This window comes from Silurus meridionalis, chromosome 7 (genome assembly GCF_014805685.1).
Source record: "Silurus meridionalis isolate SWU-2019-XX chromosome 7, ASM1480568v1, whole genome shotgun sequence".
NCBI classification, from domain to species: Eukaryota; Metazoa; Chordata; class Actinopteri; order Siluriformes; family Siluridae; genus Silurus; species Silurus meridionalis.
The window spans coordinates 24,987,716-25,007,729 of record NC_060890.1 but is presented as its reverse complement, the minus strand read 5'-3'; the positions used below and the strand labels follow the sequence as shown (position 1 = coordinate 25,007,729).

At 39.9% G+C, this 20,014-nt stretch overlaps 1 protein-coding gene across 1 annotated transcript; it reads left to right on the top strand.

Moving 5' to 3' along the window:
* The first annotated feature begins 725 nt into the window (after positions 1 to 725).
* On the top strand, positions 726 to 19,801 carry capgb (capping protein (actin filament), gelsolin-like b). Its single transcript, XM_046854659.1, has 9 exons — positions 726 to 852; positions 6,296 to 6,489; positions 8,143 to 8,297; positions 11,581 to 11,742; positions 11,906 to 12,055; positions 14,359 to 14,445; positions 14,540 to 14,672; positions 15,695 to 15,786; positions 19,275 to 19,801. Exons 2-9 carry the CDS (start codon positions 6,297 to 6,299, stop codon positions 19,338 to 19,340), a joined length of 1,038 nt encoding a protein of 345 aa, XP_046710615.1. The 5' UTR covers positions 726 to 852; position 6,296; the 3' UTR covers positions 19,341 to 19,801.
* The last annotated feature ends 213 nt before the right edge of the window (positions 19,802 to 20,014 follow it).

Sequence of the window (20,014 nt, the reverse complement as noted above, 5' to 3'; positions counted from 1 at the left end):
CATTTTATTGAGTAAAAGACAGGAGGTGTTGCTGGAGGTAGCAGAGCTGAAGATGTTGAGATGTTCGTTGGGAGTGATGACGATGGACAGGATTAGAAATGAGTTTATTAGAGGGACAGCGCATGTAGGACGTTTTGGAGACAAGGTGAGGGAGGTGAGATTGAGATGGTTTGGACATGTGCAGAGGAAGGACATGGGGTATATCAGTAGGAGAATGCTGAGGATGGAGACACCAGGAAAGAGGAAAAGTGGAAGATCAAGGAGGAGGTTTATGGATGTGGTGAGGAAAGACATGCAGGTAGTTGGTGTGAAAGAGGCAGATGTAGAGGACAGGGGGGTATGGAGACGGATGATCCGCTGTGGCGCCCCCTAATGGAAGAAATGGGAGTTTATCTCTACTTTAACTCTAAAAAAACCACATGGTTTGTGTACTTTATCCACCACGTTTAAATGATCACTAATTACAACTGTGGTGAGCAGAAAAACATCTCAGACCTGCATTTCTTTCTTTTCTTTTCTTTTTTTTGTAGCACGAGGTGTGAACTGCTATAATCAATTAAACATGAGGAAACACCAAATCAAACAATGAATCAGGTTGAAAAGGTACAATTAAAGTTATAAATGAAGTCCCATCTCTTTTCTTTTACTCCTACCTTGTTTTTTTTTCTATCTTTCTTCGTTTTTACCCTCACAGCTTTTTTTTTTTTTTTTTTTTTTGGTTTTAGGTGGGTGTGCTGCAAGCAGTGACTCAGAGGAGAAACAGGAAGTGTTTTCTACTTAAAAGTTCTCCTCCTCCACTAAATCTTTTCTTCTGTTTATCTTCAAGCCCTCACAGATACTCACTACAGAAAGGTAAGAAAACTTGTTTAGACTCATAAAAAAAAAAAAGTTGAAGTTATTGTTGTCTTGACTCCTTTTAAAGATACACAACAAGAACACAACAAAAAAAATCTACAAAATTCTCTGTACATTTAACCAACTTTCATTGAGGCTTGTTGTTGTGGTTGTTGTTGTTTTTCCTGGACCATGTCAGATAATTATATTGCATGTCATTCAGCACTTATATCAGTATCAGGCTTCTCTAGTGTCCCCTGGGGTGGTTATTGTTTTATTATGGCTCTCATATTCCCTTCTCTGATTAGCTGTATGTGCCCCGGGTCGTGCCTCAGGTGTCTCAGACATGGCGCTGTTGACCCCTGTCAATCTCCTCATCTTTCTCTTCCTTTCACTGCACTCCCAGACAAGGCCATATTTAATTTCTCCACCGACGTGGCCTCTGGCCGCCTGGTGTACACGTAGTCATCTCCAGATCGCTCGGTCAATCAAAGCGTACACCTCAGAGAAACCACGGATGGATGAACAGAAAGATAGAGGAGGAGGGGTGGGTGAAGACGGACGAGTTGCAGGAACGATCCGAACGGCATGTCGTTCCAGTCAGGCAACCCGACTCTCCTCGCCATGGGGCGTCCTCAGGTTTTATTCCCTCGGGTCCAGTTACTGGCTACATGTAAGCTTAACCAGGCTAGATGACCACACACACACCAAACACAAAAGACACACACACACACAGACCAAACACCGGCAAGATGGAGCTTGAGACAGAAGAAAACATGCCTGAACTACCTGAGGGGATCATGCAGTTAAGTGCACAGACCTGTTCTGTTCTGCAGGGTTTTTTCTTTCATTAGACGTGTGTGTGTGTGTGTGTGTGTGTGTTTAAGATGTTCTGTGGCCACACCCTACATCTGCAAGGTCTCGCCACACTTTCCCTGGCTTTGCTCTAGTTTCTCTTCCTTCCTGTTTTGTCCCCCACCCCACACACACACATACAGTGAGGTGTAACATTCAAAACCTCATCCTGCTAACAACTTTGATGTAAAACGTCTGTGTGTGTGTGTGTGTGTGTGTGTGTGTGTGTGTGTGTGTGTTACAAAAGTCCTTTGCGTATTCAGGAAAAATCATTGGCAGGGAGACAAACACAAAAGAAAGGCATTTGAAAATAATTCCTAGATATAATTCTATACAGTGTTCTCCCACTGTCCGCTTTATTAGGAACTACCTGGGCACCTGCTCATTCATGCTGGTAATCGTATCTGAAGGATCTTATCAGATGGTACAGGTAAGGGTCAAAAGCTTCGGTTAATGTCCACACCGAGTTTTAGAATAAAGAAAAAGTCGGATCTCTTACCTGTAGCACGGCTGCATGCGTTTTTTCAGCAAGTGTGGATTTCCATGTATACAAAATAGTGCAAGAACGCAAAGTGAGCAGATGGTCTGCAGGCTGAAACTCTTGGTTGAGGAGAGAGATCAGAGATGACAGAGAGGATATAGTCATTTGAATAATCACTCTTTACAACCAGGGATGTGCATCTCCATAACTGAGGCCGATGCGATTTGCATGTCGATGCATAGCCAACGATACGATTAAAGATAGATATGAATGCAATATGACTCACCCCTACTATGATGCAGTGATTCGATTAAAATGAACACAATTCGATTCAATACGATACGATTCAATATGGTACTGAGAGTTCACTTTTAGGCCCTTGTAGTGCAAGATTAAATCAAACCAGGCGTTTTTTTCCCCTTCTGTCTGCAGGACGACGCAGCTCTACCTCTGCCATGTTAATCTGTATTAAATGTAACACTCAGGACACGCCTCGTTCTCCGTAGTGTTGTGATGGGCATTTTCAGGTAGCAGCTCTGGTGCTGAGAGAAGGCGCTCGAGAAACTGTTTAGCGAGGAGAAATCAATTAAAAATACTTAATAATAAAAGTGTAGCACGTCTATTAAAAATTATATATAATTTAAATAAATCAGTTTTACCCGATGCAAATATGTTCAAAATTCTGCCTTAACGATACACATGGCAACTTTTTTAAAACGCTCCATCACATTGTTAACTTTTATGTTGATGCACTGAGGCGAATTGGTGAATCTCACCATCCATAATCGTCACAGATTCACCCGCACCACACAGATGATGATTCTGGATTGTTTTGTGCATTCTGACATGCTTTTATGGTCACCGTAGATGTAAAAAGTGATTAAATGCTCAATCCAATCACTGGATGTTTTTAGTTTTTCGCACCAGGGTGTGTTTTATGTGAAAATCGCAGAAAATGAACTGCAGTTTCTGACTACACTTTTTATTCTGATGTTTGATGTGAAGATAAGCTGCAGCTCTTGATGCAGCATGACTGGAAATGATTATCACCAGAAGACTGAAACTTGAGCAGGTTTTGCATGTTGGTATTTTTAGTGTTTGCTGCTGTACATTTGGTGGCAAGCGAGACTTTGGTGCTGAATTTGAAACGTCAGACACTGATAACAAAGCTGCTGTTCTGACAAACACTGCTAAACCAGAGAGCATTAGCGTGATGTAAGATGGCAGCCCGTGGGCGAGTCGACAAGCAGATCGGCATGTAAGTCTGAACACTGAGAGCTTTTTCTAGTCATGATGAAAAAAACCATCATGAGTGGTGCTTCTCATGATTCAACTTTAATCATGTGCTCTGTGGTTGTCTTGTCAGATGCGGTCAAGAGCCTGTTTACTTCCTGTTTGAGACTTTTTCATTACTATCTAATAATATATATAATATAATAGCTACTTGTGTGTATTTATCATTGTTTTAAATCCTGTAACATATTAGAGGTCGACCAATTAATTGGCAAATATCCATACTGATAGTTTTTCCAGGTTGTGTTCTACAGTACGAGAGCAGGCTGTTTATTAAGTGGGTTTTTTTTTTTTTTTAATGTAACTTTATTTATTTATTTAAAGTGTTACTTTTTGTTTTAGTTTGAATGCATATCTTTAATTTTCCTTAATGTACATTAATCTAATCTAAAATATATATTCATGTTTATTTAATTTAGCACATTTTCTTGATTCATTACTGTTTTTTTGTAATAAAGATCAGTACTATTTTACTTGGAGTGTTTTTTTAAATCTAGTATCGGTCGACTTCTAGTACATATATAGTATGTTTTTCTGAGTGTTTCATGTTTCCAAACATTCAGTTGAAATATTTTGCGTTGTGTCTTGTAAAACTCACTGAAGATGTTCTTCACTTGTTGGAGATTTTTTGTTCATTTCAGAGCAGTTCAGTAGGATTGAGGTGCAGTGGCTGTGCAGGTCGTTCAATGATAAATATCACTCCTTGCTCTCTAAATAACACTCACAGAACTCGGACGTACGATTCGACTCATCGTCTTGTTGTACGGTGAAGTCCAAAAAGAATTAAAGACAGAAGTATAGAATGGGAGCTATATTGGTTCACTATTTCTTTCAGGAATCTTCCCTGCTCCAAAACTACCCCAAACCTTTAAACTTGCACCTCCATGTGTGAGTGTGGGGGTGAGGGAGTCTGATCACATCTTCTCTTCTTTTCTATGTCTTACACAAGTTCTGTTAAGAAACAAAAAAGTTTCCCATTTTGACTCATCTGTCTCTCCACAGACCTTTCTTCCAGTCATTCACTGTCCATGTGTTTCACTATAAGACTTGGTGTTTCCACACTTTTCACAGAACCAGAATATAATGAAAATCAGTAGTACAGGTGGAGCGATATGACATGACTATTATATATCATGATCCTAAACACATGACCTTTTATTCCTATTATTTAAATTTTTTTCCTCCCAGTCAGTTTGTATTAGTAAAAAGTGTATATGTAATTAAAACCCCACAATATTTACCATGTTCATGATATCATGATTGATGATATTGATATCATGATTCATGAAATTGATGATATTGACCAGCCCTAATATGACATATTTCTATTTGATCATTTCTCACCGGTAAGACTTTTTTTATGATCAGTTGAGCATTTCAGTATTAAACTTGCCCTGAAACACATATGATACATGTATGATATTATCTACGATGTTCCATGCTGTAGGGAACACCCTGGATGAGTAGGAACTCGTCCTGACTCGAGTCTGTCTTTAAACGCAAATTACGTAACAATGAAGCTGCTCTTTGCTCCTCAGTAATCATCAGGGCTTAAAGTGGCTTATTGTCTGTAGTTTCAGTGGCATGTCATGTCTCTGTTCTCTTTTACCTCTGTGTCCTTTATAACAGACAGTGGAAGAAAGAGAGACAGAGAGAGAGACGGTTATAGAGAAAAAACAGTGAGGGAGAGAAAGACAGACAGATAGACAAAGAGGCAGACATAGACAGTAAAAAACTTTACTCTACTAAAATTAGAGTCAAATGGGGGGGGTATTGACAGAGTGGCACATACAGTCAGAGAAACAGAGACAGACAGACAGACAGACAGACAGACAGACAGACAGAAAATAAAACAGGGGGGAGAGACAGACAGGCAGACATTCTCTCTGTCTCTGTCAATGTCTCTTCCCCCTGTTTTATTTTCTGTCTGTCTGTCTGTCTGTTTGTCTGAGTAAAAAAGAGAGAGAGAGAGATAGGGGTACACTGACAGACAGACAGACAGACAGACAGAAAATAAAACAGCGAGAGAGAGAGAGAGAGACAAAGACAAAAAGAGTGAGACAAACTGATCCTGATCACACTGTCTCTCCATCTCACTTTTAATTCTGTATAGATTTATTTGTATTTGTGTATCACTTTTAACAATGGACATTGTCCCAAAGCAGCTTTACAGAAATAAACAGATTACAAACAAATCAGCTATATAAGTTCATTCCTAATGAATAACCCAGTGGAGACAGTAAAAAGGAAACAAGGAAAAAATCCCTGAGACAGGATGACGAAGAAACCTTGTGAGGAACCAGATTCAGACTGGGAACTTATATCATCTGGGTGACACCGAATGTCCATTTTATTGTCATTTCTTCTTTGCTGAGGTTTTCTAGACTCACGTGAATATGAACTACAAGTCTCTTAAATATATCCTCATACACAGCAGCTAATAGGCGTTTAAAGTTGCATTTAATGGAGTAAAATCTCCATTCACAAAGACACAAGTTCCTGTTCTGGCTTATGTTACTGCAGCTGTAAGCAATTCACACTGCAGTGAAACCGCTGTGGTTACAAAACCCTGGAGGCTCCTTCTGTACAGGAAAGCCTTAATGATTACAGTCGCTTTTGAACATTTGTAGAAAGAATGAAAAATTTGTCCATTATTCAAATCGCTGTCTGAGTGGTCACTATGGAAACGATAACGAGTTATCTATCGTAAAAACGAGCGCATTAAAATAAACGTGACCAATAAGTTTATCTAAACTTTCTGTTGTGGGAAAAACGTTTTGAGAGTAAGTTTGAGATCTTTTTTTCTCATGTTGTGTCCCTCTGTTCCTGCAGAATGCTTCCTTTCCAGGCAGATCCGGATCAGTTTGGACCTAAGGTGAGGGAGGTGGGGCTGCACTGCTGGAGGGTGGAGAAGCTGAAGGCTGTCCCACTGGCGGCTTCTGAAGTTGGAGCTTTCTATAACGGAGACTCTTACCTGGTGCTGCAAAACAGAGGAGATGAAGGAGCTGATCTGCATATGTGGATCGGTGAGATAAACACCTGTCGAAACAGACTTTATTGAAAAGAAAAACACACACACAGACACACACACACACACGTCATGTTTAGGTCATGAATTATTTGATTGATCAGTGAATAGTGAATGAAATCAGAGGAAATTGCAATAAAGACAAAGATAAAAGAATGTACACAAAAGTGCAGGATGGCGCAAAAAACAAAAAACATCCTGTGAGCTGAGGCTCCACGAGCAAAAAAACATCTGGTCAATTAAAGGAAAAAAGGTCTTGCATCTTTAAACAGACACGCAGAATCTCTCAAATGCTGGTTAGCAGCATGACAACCATAACTATATGTAAACTAGCCAAATGCTAATTAGCTAGCTACCACTATACAAACTGCCTTGATACTATGTAAATTTTCTTCCAACCAATCAGGGCCAAGAATTAAAAAATACTGCTGTGTGGGGTTTCTCAGTAAACGGCCAGACCCAAACCTGTTCCAGCACAAAAGTCCTGCTATAGAGCTAAAAACCCTATTGAACACTTGTGGGATATATGTGATTGTTGGCTTCACCCCAGGCCTCCTCACCTCACCTACATCAGAATCTCCACAAAATCTAGTGGAACATCTTCCCAGAAGTGTGGAAGTTATGACCTCTCAGGTGGGGTACATTTGTGATGATCAGTGGATGATAGAGGGATAAAAGGGACAACCCAGGGGGAGGGTGGTGCGAGTCATTAAAGTTTCAGTAGCTACAGTGCAGCATTTGGCCTGTTGGCTCGGTGTGTATCAGCTGCTTTAGGTAACATCACTGATCTGCTTGTCAGCACGCAGGTTCATGATCCACCCCTGTGCCCTGGGCCTTCACAGCTCCTCATTAAAACCAGTGGAGCAAATCATAGCACATATCTCTAAATATGGCTTCTGGGTGTGTTCCTCTGAAGTAACTTCTGTTTCACAGTAATCAGAACAACAAAATAATTGATGCAATATTTTTTTATTTTATTTTTACTATATAACAGTTTTATTTCTGTTTGGTATTTATGAAACCAGTATAATACATTTAAATCAGTTTGAACATAAACATATGATAATGTAGGAAAAAGCAGGCACCTGTAACTGAGAAAAACTGTAATATAATATATTTTATATAATTAAATATATATATATATATAATTTATAACTATATCATCATATTATTGCAACCTTGTGCATTCATTCTAAAGAGAGTCAACTAAAAGAGAGCTAAAAGAGTACAACACTCTCTCTCTCTCTCTCTCTCTCTCTCTCTCTCTCTCTCTCACACACCTACTCATTATTCAAAGCTTGTTCTCTTTGTACCCTTTCTGTCTTTTTCTTAATCACTCTTATTTTCTTGCTCATTTTCATTCTCAATGTGTCTCTCTCTTGTTTTCTCTTTTGTTCTCACACACTCTTTCCATCTCTTTCTTGCTTGTTATCTGTTTCTCTCTCTCTCTCTCTCTCTCTCTCTCTCTCTCTTTCTCTTTCTCTCATGAATCAAAGCTTGCTTTATTGACAAATATTACCATTAGTATTGACAAAGTTTAGATCCAAGGTTCTAGAACATACAGACAAATAACGATGGAAATAAGCTAGGAAGTATTCTCTCTCTCTCTCTCTCTCTCTCTCTCTCTCTCTCTCTCTCTCTCTCTTTTCAGGTGAAAAGTCGACCCGTGATGAGCAGGTCGCTTGTGCCGTCTTGGCCACTCAGCTGGATAACTTCCTGGGTGGAGATCCGGTCCAGCACAGGCAGGTGCAGGGCTACGAGTCGCCTGAGTTCATGGGTCTGTTCCCCAGAGGAATCAGCTATAAGGTGGGAAACTGAGATCTCTCACATCAACTGTATCCAGATATATTCCTTCATTAATACACTATATGGCCCAAAAATAACATGTACGCATTGTCCAGTGGTTAAGATGTTGGACTTCTGATCAGAAGGTTGTGAGTTCGATTCCAACCACCATTAAGCTGCATTGCTGGGCCCTTGAGCAAGGCCCTTAACCCTCAACTGCTCCGTTGTATGAATAAGATAAATATAAGTCGCTCTGGATGAGGGCGTTTTCCAAATGCCGTGAATGTAAATGTAATGTAAATATCCTGCTGGAAAAGATTTGGATCTTCAAGTTCAAGTGAAGGGAAAATCACGTTACATTCACAGACAGCCGGTACACTGGTGTGTGTGTGTGTGTGTGTGTGTGTGTGTGTGTGTGTGTGTGTGTGTGTCTGCAAAAGAGTTTGCGAAAAAGCCACATAAGGCTCTAAAAGTAGTGTCCCAATACTTTTGGCCAACAGTGTGTATTGTGAGAAAGTGCAACTCTCAGTATTACAGACACCAACAGAAAAAAGTGTCGGTGTGAAATTCGATGAACGCATGTCTTCCTCTTGTGAAAGTGTTTGTGAAAGTGGCGATGAAACTGCACTTTGGGCGTCTCGGTTCTCGTTCTGTGACCACTTTCAGCCCAGTGTTAGTTTTAGTTTACTTTTTTATCAATATATTCATTATTTTCACATCAACAATTTACAGAATCAGTTCAATATACAAATACAAGTCACACATTCCCCTGTCCCCCCTCCCCCCACTAGACAGAACACTCTAATGGACATTATTGTGAGGTATTGAGTGGATCTGTACAAGAGCCTTTTCCCTTTTCTTCTTCCTTCTCTTCCTTTTTTACAAACAAATACATAAATAAATAACAGTAATAATAATAAATAAAAGAGGTTAAAGTAAAGAAGGGTAAAGTGAAGCGCTCTCAGTCTCAGTTTTGTGTTCAAAGTTGTCACTATGACAGAAACACACATGGTGTGAATGTGTTATCCAGTAATTCAAATATGACACTGTGTGAAAGTTGCGTATAAAAAAGTGTCCAAGTGTAGATCCACGTGTCTCAAACTTACATCTAAATAAAAAAATGTGGCACAGCAAAAATTCTATTAAAAAAATTCTAAAATAAACGTGAATTTTATATCAAAACCATCTTTCTGTCTGTCTCTGTCTCCCTCACTCTTTCCCTGTCATCTGTCTGTCTGTCTGTCTCTGTCTCCCTCACTCTTTCCCTGTCATCTGTCTGTCTGACTGTCTCTGTCTCCCTCACTCTTTCCCTATCATCTGTCTGTCTGTCTGTCTGTCTGTCTGTCTCTGTCTCCCTCACTCTTTCCCTGTCATCTGTCTGTCTGACTGTCTCTGTCTCCCTCACTCTTTCCCTATTATCTGTCTGTCTGTCTGTCTCTGTCTCCCTCACTCTTTCCCTGTCATCTGTCTGTCTGACTGTCTCTGTCTCCCTCACTCTTTCCCTGTCATCTGTCTGACTGTCTCTGTCTCCCTCACTTTTTCCCTATCATCTGTCTGTCTGACTGTCTCTGTCTCCCTCACTTTTTCCCTATCATCTGTCTGACTGTTTCTGTCTCCCTCACTTTTTCCCTATCATCTGTCTGTCTGACTGTCTCTGTCTCCCTCACTTTTTCCCTATCATCTGTCTGTCTGACTGTCTGTCTCCCTCACTCTTTCCCTGTCATCTGTCTGTCTGACTGTCTCTGTCTCCCTCACTCTTTCCCTGTCATCTGTCTGTCTGACTGTCTCTGTCTCCCTCACTCTTTCCCTGTCATCTGTCTGTCTGACTGTCTGTCTCCCTCACTCTTTCCCTATCATCTGTCTGTCTGACTGTCTCTGTCTCCCTCACTCTTTCCTGTCATCTGTCTGACTGTCTGTCTCCCTCACTCTTTCCTGTCATCTGTCTGTCTGACTGTCTCTGTCTCCCTCACTCTTTCCCTATCATCTGTCTGTCTGTCTGTCTGTCTGTCTGTCTGTCTCTGTCTCCTCACTCTTTCCCTGTCATCTGTCTGTCTGACTGTCTCTGTCTCCCTCACTCTTTCCCTATTATCTGTCTGTCTGTCTGTCTCTGTCTCCCTCACTTTTTCCCTATCATCTGTCTGTCTGACTGTCTCTGTCTCCCTCACTTTTTCCCTATCATCTGTCTGACTGTTTCTGTCTCCCTCACTTTTTCCCTATCATCTGTCTGTCTGACTGTCTCTGTCTCCCTCACTTTTTCCCTATCATCTGTCTGTCTGACTGTCTGTCTCCCTCACTCTTTCCCTGTCATCTGTCTGTCTGACTGTCTCTGTCTCCCTCACTCTTTCCCTGTCATCTGTCTGTCTGACTGTCTCTGTCTCCCTCACTCTTTCCCTGTCATCTGTCTGTCTGACTGTCTGTCTCCCTCACTCTTTCCCTATCATCTGTCTGTCTGACTGTCTCTGTCTCCCTCACTCTTTCCTGTCATCTGTCTGTCTGTCTCTGTCTCTCTTTCCCTGTCATCTGTCTGTCTGACTGTCTCTGTCTCCCTCACTCTTTCCCTATCATCTGTCTGTCTGTCTGTCTGTCTGTCTGTCTGTCTCTGTCTCCTCACTCTTTCCCTGTCATCTGTCTGTCTGACTGTCTCTGTCTCCCTCACTCTTTCCCTATTATCTGTCTGTCTGTCTCTGTCTCCCTCACTCTTTCCCTGTCATCTGTCTGTCTGACTGTCTCTGTCTCCTCACTCTTTCCCTGTCATCTGTCTGACTGTCTCTGTCTCCCTCACTTTTTCCCTATCATCTGTCTGTCTGACTGTCTCTGTCTCCCTCACTTTTTCCCTATCATCTGTCTGTCTGACTGTCTGTCTCCCTCACTCTTTCCCTGTCATCTGTCTGTCTGACTGTCTCTGTCTCCCTCACTCTTTCCCTGTCATCTGTCTGTCTGACTGTCTCTGTCTCCTCACTCTTTCCCTATCATCTGTCTGTCTGACTGTCTCTGTCTCCCTCACTCTTTCCCTATCATCTGTCTGTCTGACTGTCTCTGTCTCCCTCACTCTTTCCCTGTCATCTGTCTGTCTGACTGTCTCTGTCTCTGTCTTCCTAACTCTTTCTCTGTCATCTGCCTGTCTGTCTCTGTCTCTGTCTCTCTTTCCCTGTCTTTTTTTCTGTGGGTGTATGTGAGATTGTCTCAATTCTCTTCTCTCCCTCATGATCTTTGTGTTTGTGTGATTTTGTGCATGTGTCTAAATTTCTCTTTTTGTGTACTCTCTCTCTCTCTCTCTCTCTCTCTCTCTCTCTCTCTCTCTCAGGAAGGAGGAGTGGATTCAGCATTTAGGAAACAGCAGACGGGTTCTGGTCCGGTTCAGAGGTTGTATTGCATTAAGGGAAAGAAGAACATCAGGGCGAAGGAGGTGGAACTGAACTGGTCCAGCTTTAATAAGGGCGACTGCTTCATCCTCGACCTGGGACAGGTGTGTGTGTGTGTGTGTGTGTGTGTGTGTGTGTGTGTGTGTGTGTGTGTGTGTTTGTGTGTGTATAAAGATTTGAATAAGCAGTGAGTGTTTTGCATTCATTAATCCTGTATCCTACCTTGTGTGTGTGTGTGTGTGTGTGTGTGTGTGTGTGTGTCTCCAGACTATCGTGTCATGGGTCGGCTCTCAGGCCAATATTTTTGAGAAGCAGAAGGTGCAAGAGATCGCTGCTCTCATCCGAGACACTGAGAGACACGGCAAAGCTCAAATCACTAACATCAGAGAGGGAGAGGAGACCCCTGAGATGCTGAAGGTGAGAAAGTGAATCATAAGGCTGACAGAACTGCATGGTTGTGTCCTAAAGGTTACGACCTGTTGTTCTGCAACGTTGAGTTTTTAAGTACATGCACTATGTGGCCAAATATTTTGTGAAACCTGCCACTTCCAGCCTTATGTGCTTCTGTTACCACAAACTTGGAGTCATCCGATTGCATCAGACGTATTTGACAAACCTGTAGTGCACAAAGCTAAGACCTGCTTTACATGGGCTGGAGTGGAAGATCTCCTGCTGTAGAACCCCAAACCTAACTTTATTAACACCATTGTGTCTGAATGAATCTCCACAAATCTCCAAAAATATCTAGTGGAACATCTCAGGAGAGTGGAGTTTATTATAACAGCAAATGGTTCAATAAAAAATGGGATTTTCAAGTAAAAAATAAATCAATTTATAAATGAACAAGAAATATTGAATTTGTTTTCATACAATAAACATTAAATAAATAATATAATATAATATAATATGATATAATATAACATGCTATTATGGTAATAGGTCTTAGATTTAATATAATTCTTTGATATCATTCATATGATAAAAAAAAAAAAAAAAAAAGCACATCTTCCTTTAATCAAATTTATTTTATTGGGAAATTCAAATTCCAATAATTTAAGCCAACATTTAGGATTCAGGTGAGAAAACCACCCAAAAAAGGCAGGACTCGGGTTGAATTGATGGTGAACATGATTGACAGGTGAATAGATACAGCTCAACTCAATGCGATTCAATGTAATATGATGCAATGCGATGCTACACAATTCAGAATGGTACAGAAAGTTCACTTTTATTTCTTTGGTTCAGACAGACAGCACATCATCAATTTACTGAAGTGCATTCTGACTTCTAACGCATGTCCCCTTCACACACACGCCTTTGTAGTGCAATAAAAGAAAAAAGTTTAAATAAAATCACACATCCTGTTTTGTCTCCAGGAAGATGCAGCTCTACCTCTGCCGTGTCAATCTGTACTCTATGATGATAGATAGATAGATAGATAGATAGATAGATAGATAGATAGATAGATAGATAGATAGATAGATAGATAGATAGATAGATGGATGGATGGATGGATGGATGGATGGATGGATGGATAAAAATGTGCAAGCTGAATAAACAAGTCCACTATATATATAATATACATGCATACATGTGAAATATTAGGCAGAATGTACAGTAAGGTATACAGTATATAGATACACAAATAAAATAGTGCAGCTGTATGTAGGGCACAATGTGTATAGAATGAGAAATAGAAGGGGTATGTAAAATACAACATGTAATAAGTACATTGGATGTATAACTGTACAGAAGTTATACACTGTTTTTTACAGTGATCTAATGGTGTAGTGTGGAGTTCAGTAGTGTGATAGTGGATGGGAAAAAAGCTGTCCCTGAACCTGCTGTTTCTGGTACATATGTTCCTGTATCTCGTTCCTGATGAAAGGAGGTTAAACAGTTTGTGACTGGGATGTGAGGAGTCTGTGTTTATGTTGTGAGCTCTTCACAGACGTCTGCTGTGGAGAAGGTGCTCAGTGGCAGGTGGTTGGGTGCCAGTGATGCGTTGGGCGATTAGTGTTGTGAATTTAAAATGTTGTTCTCTAATGAATGTATTCAGGCTGAAGATCCACCATGTAGAACACAAGCAGAGAAAAGATGCTGATGATCAGGTGATCAGGTGTTCTCAGTCATGTTCTCATCACTGACTCCCTCTGTCTCATCCACGTTAAACCCAGACTTCTTACTGCCTTCTGCTCTGCTCATTGTGAGCTTCATAAACTAGTCTACGTCTGTGGTGTGAGAGACAGGAAATGATACACCAGTGGATTGAAAAAGCAGGAAACAAGAGACTGGTTGATGAGCTGAAAATGGCGCAGAAGAAAAAAATGTACCAGCAAATAGATTCAAACTAAAGTAACGAGTCTGATAAGAAAATGTAAGAAGTAGAAAGTACAGATATTTGAGTAAGAAGTTAATGAGTGAAGGTAAAAATTTGTCCAAAAAATAACTAGTAAAGTAAAATACTGATACCAGAAAAATCTACTTGAGTACAGTAACGAAGTATCTGTACTTCGTTACTTTCCACCTCTGCTACTAATAATTATATATAAATTAAAAAAATTTTACTGATGCAAAAATGTTATTCGATACAAATGTCAACTTGTATCTGATGCACTGAATTGGTGAATTTTTCCATCCCTAAAATACACTATATTAAAGATGTACCCCTGCGATGCTGTGAGTCGTAATGTTGTATTTTCTCGCTGTGTGATGAACAGGTTCTAGGTCCGATGCCGGCACTGAAAGAGAGCAGTCCAGAGGAAGACAGCCAAGCAGACGCATTGAACGTGGCCTCGCTCTACAAGGTAGACCCTGAGCATGTCTTTATTTGTGTCTTTCTATTTAAGTTCTGACCACTGGAAATCACGAAATCGCTGTTTTATTGTCGTTTTCCTGCAGGTTTCAGATGCGACAGGGTCGATGAAGCTGACCAAAATCCCTGAAAAGAGTCCGTTTGCCAAGGACCTGCTTGTACGTGATGACTGCTTCATCTTGGACAACGGAGCCAATGGCAAGATCTTTGTCTGGAAAGGTGAGAGAGCGATTAACAAATGGCCCTTTATACACATTATACAGCATATAGACAAACGTTTTTTAACATCTTTGCATATAACCGGTATGTGCTCCTTCTTTACCGTCCCATTCCAAATTTAGTCCCTATTTGCTCTTATAATAACGTCCACTCTCCTCTGAAGATGTTCCTCTAGATTTTGGAAATTCGTGCTTATTCAGCCACAAGAACTGATGAGTATCTGCAGGCAAGAGTGAAGCATGGTGGCGGTTTCCTGCAAGTTTGAGGCTGCATTTCTACAAATGGAGTTGGAGATTTGGTCAGGATTAATGGTGGTGCCTTCAATGCTGAGAAATACAGGCAGATACTTGACCATCATGCAATACCATCAGGAAGGCGTCTGATTGGCCCCAAATTTATTCTGCAGCAGGAAACCGACCCCAAACATACAGCAAAAGGCATTAAGATCTGTCTTTTGTGTAGAGAAGAACAGGGAGTAGTAGAAGTAATAAATAAATCAATACATCCATTTGATCTGAATTTCTCTTCTGTTTATTTACTTTCCATTTTGTTAACTGATAAAAATGTTTACCTTTTAACACTTCTCTTTTTTTAACACATTCTTACTGTACAGCATTTTTTAAAAACCTACCAAAAACTTTTATACAATATTATAAAAGGGGAAAAAATCCTGGGAAAAGATGAAACCTTTTTAAAACATCAGTCATTATACTAAAATTAGTAGTATTATTATTGGATAGACAGACAGACCTATGTACATGTCACAATGTAATGTACAAGTAAAATGCATTATAGCACAGTTAAAGTCTTTGCTGGTGTCAGATCACAGGGTTAGCCATGTTACAGCACCCCTGGAGCACTGAGGGCTAAGGGTCTTGCTCAAGGGCCCCAGAATCTGCAGCTTGGCGATACCAGGGTTTGAACCCCCAACTTTCCGATCAGTAAACCACAGAGCTGCCACTTCCATTGCTGTCATCGTTGTTGTTTAAGAATAACCCTATTGTCGATGTTTCTCTCCACAGGCAGTGGCGCCAATGCTGAAGAGAAGAAAGCGGCCCTGAAGGTTGCAGATGATTTCATCGAGAAGATGAACTACCCCAGGATGAAAACACAGGTTTGTTTTAAGTCGTGACTGATTGCACAAGAAGGTCTTATAATTTTGTAGACATGTAATTGTATGAGGGAAAGGTTGCTATAGAAACAATGATTTCAAATGACTCAACAGCTTCTGACCAATCAGAATCCTGAATTCATAGTGCTGACTAAATAGTTTCATAAGATGCTCTTTTTGAAGTGTTTCAGCATAATGATTGCACAAACATTGTGTTTAATTCTGAACTTGCTCAAAAGCATTTACATAGCCTTAATTGGTAAAAAAACAAAAAAAACCCAAAAAAACGTGACAAATACACTACAGTACCAGAAGTTTGTGGGACACCTGACCATCACGAGATTTTTAAATATCCCATTCAACATTTAGTCCTCGTTTGCTGTTCTAATAACATCCACTCTTCTGGAAAGATGTTCCACTAGATTTTGTGGATATTTTTGCTCATTCAGCCACGAGGGTGTTCGTAAAGTCAGGTACTGATGTAGGTGAGGTGAGAAGGTCTGGGGTGCAGTCAGAGTTCCAGTGCTTAATAGTTTTGGAGCTTTACAGCAGGAGATCTTCACTCCATCCCATGTAAAGCTTATCTCATATCTCATGGAGCTGGCTTTGTGGCATTGGGTCTAATAGTTAAAGTGAAGGAAAAATGTCATGCTGCTGCACCCAAAGACATTCTGAACAATTGTGTGGTAACAGTTTGGGGAAGAACCACATATCAGGTGTCCCAATACTTTTTCTATCTGCTGTTAGCAAATAACATGTAGTGAATTAGCTTTCAATTTTGTATAAAACATCTACTGTATCTCTCCCAATTTTGCTGATTAACCCAGATTTTTACCGTATAAAACTTTATTTGATTATTCTCCTATCAGAACATGTCCCGGAGTGTTTTATTCCTCTTACACCACCACAATTTGCCAATAATTACAGCTGTTTTACACAGATTTTTTTTATGCATTTATGGTAACTTTTAATGTCGGGACGCATTAGTTCCTTTTTTCCCAGTTACATCATAGTAACTGGAAACAGCTGTATATATATTTTTCCTTGAAGTCAGCAAGACAAGGCTTGCCATGCTTTACCAATAACTCTCGGACCGGAAATGTCAGAACACTCACAGGTTTTTTTTATTTTTTTTATCTCCGATTGTTACGAAACAGCCCTGACAGTGGAGACTCCTTTAAACGTTGTCGAAAATTTAAACCTATCAACAACTAGACTTATTTCGCCATTCATTTTCTAATTCCATCACTATTAGAAACAAAATTATTGATTTATTTTGCAGTAATGTATTTATTAATTGATTAAATGTATTAAATTGTGCAGTCTATTGCAATAAAGATCATTTATTGAAATGAACACATTTTGACCAATCGGAATACAGAATTCAACAACACTGCTTACACTGGGGTAAAGAGTTTTTTTTAGAAGAATATGATGATGATGATGAAGAATATGTTAAAAGCACTATATAAATAAATACAAATTATTGAATTAAATAAAGACAAAATGTTAACACTTTTGAAATATCAATTTCAAATTAGATCATTTTTATTTGTTTTGCGCTTTTAACAATGAACATTGTCTCAGAGCAGCTTTACACAGATAATGTGGTAAATAAAAGTGAATATGTTCTTTATAAGTGTAAGTTTGTCTCTGATGAACGAGCCGGTGGAGACTGTGGTGAAGGAAAAACTCCCCGAGATGGCATAAGGAAGAAACCTTGAGAGGAACCAGACTCAAGAGGGAACCCATCCTCATCTGGGTTACACCGGATGTCCATTTATAGCAGATATACGATGTTGAGGTAGATTGTTGATGATCAGAAGCAAACTGTAGTCCTGAGTCAGTGTAGCAGACTGTTGACATTAACTACAGTACAAATCCATCCTCAAATCTCCCGTTCTTACTCCGGAATTTCATGGAACCACCCAAGGCGTTGATGAGAAACCATCCCAAGCTGCAAAGAGTCGCCTCCAAACGAAGAGAGCACTATCCAGAGGCAGACCAGGACGAAGTGGGAAGATCTACAGAGGGGAGAGGGGCAGGAACAGTGGTCACTGGAGCCTCAGGAGCATGTTTAACTCGACCGACAGGAAGGAAGGGAGGGAGGAGGGTGACAGGATATGGATTATTTTGTGTCCTTATTGTTGTGTGATAGTTAACTACACTGTGCATTTGGGGACTCCAGCAAGATCGTTAAGTGCTTTATACGTCAGTAGTAATATTTTAGAATTAATGCGAGATTTGATTGGGAGCAGTGTAGATGATTTAAACAGGGGTGATGTGCTCATATTTTCTAGATCTAGTGAGGACTCTTGCTGCTGCATTCTGAACTAACTGAAGCTTATTTATGCACTTACTCCAACATCCAGACAGTAAAGTGTTACAGTAGTCTAATCTAGATGTTACAAAAGAATCAACTAGTTTTTCTGCATCCTGTAACGACATCATATTTCTAATCTTAGCAATATTTCTAAGGTGAAAGAAGGAGATCCTGATGATATTATTCACGTGAGCCTCAAAGGAAAGACTCGGGTCAATAATCACACCAAGGTCTTTGACTGCTGTACACACTGAGACAGAAACACCATCCAGAGATGCTACAGAATCAGAAAGTTTACTTCTAGCTGCATGTGGTCCTAGTAAAAGTAGTTCCATCTTATCCGAGTTGAGCAGAAGGAAGTTATCAAGCATCCACTGTCTAATGTTCTTTACACACTCTTCAAACTGATCGCTCTCATCTGGCCTCGCTGAAATATACAGCTGTGTATCGTCAGCATAGCAATTAAAGCTAATACCATGCTTATGTATAATTTCACCCAGAAGCAGCAGATATATCGAGAAAAGCAGTGGGCCTAAGACAGATCCTTGCGGAGCACCAAACTTTACCTCAGAGAGTGTGGAGAACTCACCATTTACATCAACTGATAGCGATCAGTCAAATAATACCTGAGACAAGAGAGAGCTGTTCCCTTTATTCCAACAACAGTTTCTAGTCTAGCAAGTAGTATAGTGTAATCAATGGTGTCAAAAGCTGCACTAAGGTCGAGCAAAACAAGTAAAGAGACAAAACCCTGATCAGAGGCCAATAACAGGTCATTTACCACCTTAACTAGCGCCGTCTCTGTGCTATGATGAGGCAGAAATCCTGACTGATACATTTAAAAAATGTTATTCCTCAGTAGATCTGAGCAGAACTGCTGTGCTACAACCTTTTCTAAAATCTTGGAGATAAAGGGGAGGTTTGATATTGGACTGTAGTTGGACAACTGACATGGGTCAAGGTCAGGTTTCTTAATTAGGGGGTTAATAACTGCAGTTTGAAGGATTTGGGTACAAAACCAGTGCTAATGAAAGAGTTTATTATTTTTAAAACAGGTTCAATTACCTCTGGAATTATCTGTTTGAAAGATGTTAATAGTATATGCAAGTCACATGAATGAAGCAGGGTGATTTTATTGGCTGATGAGATTCCTGTCTCTTTCCCACAGGTGGAGATCACACCACAGGGCAGAGAGACCATCATCTTCAAGCAGTTCTTCCAAAACTGGAATTAAAATCTTCGGTTTACCATAAAGTAAAAAAAAAAAAAAGAATGTCACAGTGACTCAAGTAGTGTTTTATTCTTAAAATAAATAAATAAATAAATCCTCAATTTAAATATTTCTCACAGAGCTGCGACGATATGGTGATATAATAAAAAAAAAGATAATAATAAATTATAATAAAAAAAAAACGATACAATATGTAGTATAGTATTACGATAGTATATACGATACAATATTCTGGAATATAGTAAAAATTAATTTTCCTTTTTATTTTATTTTTATTGCAAGACCAAACGCACTTATAAACGAAACAAACTGCCAGTGATGAGCTCGGTAGGTGTTTATTTACCAGTACATTCAGGCCAATATCATGTTTAACAGTGATCATGGAGTGTCTTTTTTACCTCTTGTTTGTTAATATTGTTTGCTAAATTGAAAGCGAAGCAATAAAAGTCACAGTGGAGCAAAAATACGTGGTGATGGTTATTGTTGGTTATTGTTTGTTTGATTAGTTTTGTTTTACGCAGAGTGATACGGTTTATCTCCGAGTCAGTAATCTGTTGGATAAGGATGGCGTCAGAGTTTAACATGAGATGGATGTAAACTCATGTAAACAGTCATATAAAGGTTGCAGAGGGACGACGTGAAAGCGGGCGTCTCTGTACGAGGAGATATACAGGGTT

Excerpts from the sequence above, each read along its gene's own strand:
- capgb (XM_046854659.1), top strand. The coding sequence starts at position 6,297 with ATGCTTCCTTTCCAGGCAGATCCGGATCAGTTTGGACCTAAGGTGAGG. Across the intron at positions 11,743-11,905 it reads TCATCCTCGACCTGGGACAG|ACTATCGTGTCATGGGTCGG; the intron begins GTGTGTGTGTGT and ends GTGTGTCTCCAG. Across the intron at positions 15,787-19,274 it reads ACCCCAGGATGAAAACACAG|GTGGAGATCACACCACAGGG; the intron begins GTTTGTTTTAAG and ends TCTTTCCCACAG.